Source organism: Alnus glutinosa, chromosome 6 (assembly GCF_958979055.1).
Source record: "Alnus glutinosa chromosome 6, dhAlnGlut1.1, whole genome shotgun sequence".
NCBI lineage: Eukaryota > Viridiplantae > Streptophyta > Magnoliopsida > Fagales > Betulaceae > Alnus > Alnus glutinosa.
The window spans coordinates 15,920,001-15,925,104 of record NC_084891.1 but is presented as its reverse complement, the minus strand read 5'-3'; the positions used below and the strand labels follow the sequence as shown (position 1 = coordinate 15,925,104).

Sequence of the window (5,104 nt, the reverse complement as noted above, 5' to 3'; positions counted from 1 at the left end):
GAAGCGGCTTCAGGTTTAAAGTTTAATTTGGCTAAGTCTAATTTAATTCCAGTGGGGAATGTAGATCAAGTGGGTAGGATGGCCGGCATACTAGGCTATGGGATTGCTTCTTTACCTGTGAAGTATCTTGGTCTTCCTTTGGGGGCATCCTATAAGTCCACTCATATTTGGGACGGGGTGATCAAGAAGATAGAACATCGACTAACTAGCTAGAAAAGATTATACCTCTCCAAGGGTGGAAGAGTTACCCTTACCAAGAGTACCCTAGCCAACATATCCACTTATTACATGTCTCGATTCTCTATCCCAGGGAGTGTTGCTGTTTGTATTGAGAAGTTACGACGGGACTTTCTATGGGATAGAATTGGTGATGAGTTCAAATTTCACTTGGTGAGTTGGTAGAAGGTTTGTACCTTAATTTCATAATGGGGTTTGGGTATTAGGAACTTGATGATGTTCAACCGCGCATTGCTAGGTAAATGATTATGGAGGTATGGAATTGAGAGAGATGGTTGGTGGAGAGTTGCGGTGGATTCCAAGTTCGGTAGTTTATGGGGCGGGTGGTTTGACATGATCTGTGGTGCGGGGATGTGGTTCTAAAGGAAGTTTTTTCTGATCTCTTTAGTATTGCTCGGGTGAAGAATGCCTCAATTGTGGATAATATGGAGGTTTTGGGTAGTTCTACTCAGTGGAATGTGAGCTTTGTGAGAGAGGCGCATGATTGGGAAGTGGGTGTCTTTGCTTCATTTTTCCAGGTGTTGCACTTAGTCAAGGTGAGTGGAGATCGTGCAGATAGGCTGGTGGGTCTCTTCCAAGAAAGGTTTGTTCAAGGTCAAATCCTTTTTCAGATCCTTAGTTTGCTCTGATAGTAATGGTTTCCCTTGGAAGAGTATGTAGCGGACTCAGACTCCTTTGAAGGCGGCTTTTTTTGCGTGGTCAGCATCCCTTGGCAAGATCCTTACTGTGGACAATCTCAGGAAGCGGCATATCATCATTGTGGACGGATGTTGCTTGTGCAAGAGAGATGGGGAATCTGTAGATCATCTTCTTCTTCATTGCGATATGGCTTATGCTTTGTGGACTAATATTTTCTACCGTTTTGGTATGTCTTGGGTTATGCCGAGAAGAGTTATTGACTTGTTTACTTGTTGGTGAAAATTTGGAAGGCCGAAGAGTGCTGGGATTTGGAAGATTGTGCCTATTTGCATCTTTTTGTGTGTTTGGACAGAAAGAAATCTCAGATGTTTCGAGGATTTGGAGAGTTCCATAAAATATATTTAACTTCGTTTTTTCATACGCTATACTTTGGACGGTGGCGTTTTTGTCCCATTGACTATTAGCTTTGCTGATTTTCTTGTTTGTTTTTCTATTCCTAGTCAAGTGTTTTCTTTTGTATACTTCCAGTGTACTAAGAGGCGTTTTACGCTTTCAATAGATCTAAAATTTACTTATCCAAAAACAAAAAAAAAGTCCATCTTCTATCTCTCTTGTATCTCTAAAAAAATGAGGTAGCTTTTAAAAACACAATTAAGTTTGTGATTAATCACTACTAAATTTTGATCAAATGGTAATTTTAAAAGTCATCTCATTTTTAGAGAGACACAAATGGGACACATGAGAAATTTCTAAAGTTACTTATGATCTATCACAAATCAAATGGTGATTTTAAAAGCCGAAGAATATAAGAGACACAAAGACACTTCTAGCATTATACATTATAAACACAGGGTTCCAGCTCCCATAAATAAGCTTAATTACCAGATTGTGATGTATTTAGAACTTTAGATCCAGATTGTATCTTTTACCTTTCTTTCTTAGAGGTCAGGTCAACCGTCCTCAAACTCAGCTATTTTCTTGTTGCAGAATCGTTCGTCAGTACAAATTCGTAACTTTCATTCCAAATTCCACTTTCATAAATCTCTATTTTCGTTATCAGAAATTCATTACATTCCATAAAGATCCAAAATAAGAAAAACACATTACAAGATAACAATCCTAATGAATCTTTCCCATATTTGAAATTTTGAATATTGTTCATTTGAAAAGATTGACAATCTTGTGTGAGTTGGGTAAAAATTGTTTATTTTCAAGAAATGGGATACCAAATATCAATCGTCCTGATACCATATTACCACTACTGACTACTTACCAACTAGAGGACTAAAGCCAAACGGATCACTGGAAACCCAAAAAAAAAAGAAAAAGAAAAAGAAACTCATGTGGGTGCCAACCATATAAAATGGAGGAATTCTAGCGGTAGCTTCGGTAGATTGGGCTGTACATGCAACTCTCTGCATACTTAACAAGATCCTTGGGACGAGGGAGACGAGAAGCAAGACCTGTAAAGCAATCAAATAATATAGCAATATTAAAAAAAAAAAAAAAAAAAAAGTGGCAGGCATCCTTTGTGTAAGCTGATGATGATATCAGAAAGAAACTCACCAAGTTCATATGCCTTAGCAGCGACTTTAGCAGCAATGTGGGCTGATATCTTTCTGATGTTGGAGAATGGTGGGTAAATCAACGCCTTATCAAAGTTTTCCTGTGTGGTTTGCGCAGCCAAAGCTTCCGCTGTTGCAAGGGGGAAAAAAGATGGAAGTAGTTAAGTTAACCCATGAACCATTCAGATAAAACAAATGAAAAAAGAATAAAAAGAAGAAAAGGAAAAATTAAGAAGCATTTATTGTTATAACATTGATGTTAATGTACTTACAGGCTGCCAAAAGCATGTCATCATGCACTCGAATTGCACCAGAGATGATCAAACCCAAACCAAAACCAGGAAATATGTAAGCATTGTTGGCCTGAATGAAAAAGATTATTAACAAGTCTCCATAATATCCTTGAAAATTTCGGGTAAAGAGAGTCGGTTACGATAACATAATATTGTTTAGGACCTGGCCGGGCACAAAAACTTTCCCATTATACTCAACAGGGTCAAAAGGGCTTCCACTAGCAAAGATTGCTCGACCCTGCACATTGATAGAGGACAAGGTTGGAGATGGTTAAAAAGAGTTGTGCTAGTTCATATGTGCCCATAGCATTCTGTTGTCAGATTAAAGAAATGAGTTTTGAATTAAAACTCCAAGAAAAAGAAACAGAGTTTTACCTCACTCCATGTATAAGCTTCTTCAGCTGTACATTCAGACTGTGAAGTTGGGTTGGAGAGAGCAAGAATAAGAGGTTTCTACAAGCCAATAATAACCAATGTCAATCTCAGACTCTTCCTGTTACATAATTGTGTGTGTGGGTGGGTGTTCATATATATATATATATGAGAGAGAGAGAGAGAGAGAGAGAGAGAGAGAGAGAGAGAGAGAGGGAACCTTATTCAAAGATGCCATGGCCTCAACCACCTCCTTTGTAAAAGTCTTTCCAACTCCAGATGATCCTATCAGCACTGTTGGCTTGATCGCCTGATAGATTGGAAGAATAATGTAATTCGACAGGAAAAATCCTAAAAATGTATTATTTTATTGAAAAAGCATTCTTATGAAAATTTTCACACCTTGACAGCACCTAAGAGTCCCTTAACAGGTTCATGCTCATGAGCCCAAGGCTTCTTAAAATGTTGAAGTGACTCCCTACGGGAGCTAACAATCAATCCCTGGAAAAAATTAACACAACTGTTATATGCGATTAAGAGGAAATAGGGAAATCAAAAAGAGCATAGTAAACATGCCAAAAAACTATTTTTTTTCCTTGCAAGCATGGAATTCAGGTTTCTATTACCTTTGAATCCACAAGCCAAATCTTCTTGCGGGTTTCTTCCAGGGGAGCTTTTGTCTGTGAAGAAAATAAAAGGTAATCACAGATGCTTCGCTGAAGACAATGAAAAACACATAGATAGATGGAGAAATTAATACCTGTTTTGACATCTCAAGTGCTATAAGCTCCGCTATACCAGTTCCAGCCTTCAATAGAAAGGGGAGAACAGTGAGAAAGAGCAGCCTATCAGATGGTTCATATATGAAGACACCAATAGCTGGCATCCATCTATACATATGTATAATTAAGAGAACCAGCGAAGCAATAAAAGGTAAGCATGGCCTCAAGTCAATAAGATGGAGACTAAAGTAGGTAAACCCATCAAGTAAGATGTATACATCGAAGTGTAGAACAAATGTATTATAACTTTCAAATTGTCCATAATTTGAGCAGTGCAAGAAAAACAAGCAGACAAAAAGAATTAAAAAATTAAAAATTAAAAAATTAAAAAAAAAAAGACTCCAAAGGTAAATGGTATTTGAGACTCACTTCTCCAGCACCCAGGAATAAGAAAGTATGGTCTGCTAAGGATCCTCCAACTAATTTCAGGGCTGCAATAACCCCCGCCAATACCACAGATGCTGTACCCTGAATCAAATGTAAGAAGATAAAAAATTTACCAAAGTGAAAACAAAATAGCTTAACGGTTGAAAAGTTTTTGAATGCGTTACCTGTATATCGTCATTAAAGACAAGATGAGTTGAGCGATATCGTGCCAGCAGCTCGAATGCATTATGGTTAGCAAAATCCTCAAACTGAGGGGGGAAAGGTTAAATATTAAAAATACAATACTTCACAAAACTCAGAAGTTCAAAAACTATGGAATGAGTTAGTTAAAAATGATATAGACCTGTACTAGAACTTTCTCCCCATAGTTCTGTTTAACTGCACACATGAACTCATCTAGAAGCTCTGCATATTCCTAAATCAAACGAGTGAAAAACCACCTCAATGAATTTACATATTTAATAATAGTTAAACAAATTCCAGCCAACTGAAAAAAGGAAGAAGACAAGAATATCATAAAACCTGCCCAGTTGCCCTCTTATGCCTAAGCCCAATGTAAAACTCATCCTTCAAAAGCTGCTCATTGTTTGTGCCAACGTCAATGGTTATAGGCAAGCACTGTAGACAATAAATGCAGATTGTATGTTATTGGTAATAGTGATGGGTTCTATTACTTGCTGAAAAAAAAAAAAAGGTTCTATTACTTTGTCAAACTCTCGATAGATTACTAATTTTGGTCAACTTGCAAGTCATAAAACTTTCAAGTCCTCACAAGAGGAATTTATCATATTGCACCATCAGACAGAAGTATGGCCACAACCTACCAAGC

The 5,104-nt window shown here is 37.5% G+C and overlaps 1 protein-coding gene across 1 annotated transcript in view; it reads right to left on the bottom strand.

Moving 5' to 3' along the window:
• Window positions 1-1,872: 1,872 nt before the first annotated feature.
• LOC133871046 (NADP-dependent malic enzyme) overlaps window positions 1,873-5,104 on the bottom strand; it is a 6,302-nt gene continuing 3,070 nt past the window's right edge. The window contains exons 8-20 of the mRNA XM_062308398.1: window positions 4,798-4,893; window positions 4,619-4,690; window positions 4,440-4,523; window positions 4,258-4,356; window positions 3,867-3,914; window positions 3,733-3,786; window positions 3,509-3,607; window positions 3,327-3,416; window positions 3,110-3,187; window positions 2,898-2,972; window positions 2,714-2,804; window positions 2,443-2,571; window positions 1,873-2,339 (exon numbers count right to left, since the gene is read on the bottom strand). Of these exons, the coding sequence (XP_062164382.1) occupies window positions 2,251-2,339; window positions 2,443-2,571; window positions 2,714-2,804; window positions 2,898-2,972; window positions 3,110-3,187; window positions 3,327-3,416; window positions 3,509-3,607; window positions 3,733-3,786; window positions 3,867-3,914; window positions 4,258-4,356; window positions 4,440-4,523; window positions 4,619-4,690; window positions 4,798-4,893 (1,104 nt within the window). The 3' untranslated portion in view covers window positions 1,873-2,250. The remainder of the gene's footprint in view (window positions 2,340-2,442; window positions 2,572-2,713; window positions 2,805-2,897; window positions 2,973-3,109; window positions 3,188-3,326; window positions 3,417-3,508; window positions 3,608-3,732; window positions 3,787-3,866; window positions 3,915-4,257; window positions 4,357-4,439; window positions 4,524-4,618; window positions 4,691-4,797; window positions 4,894-5,104) is intronic.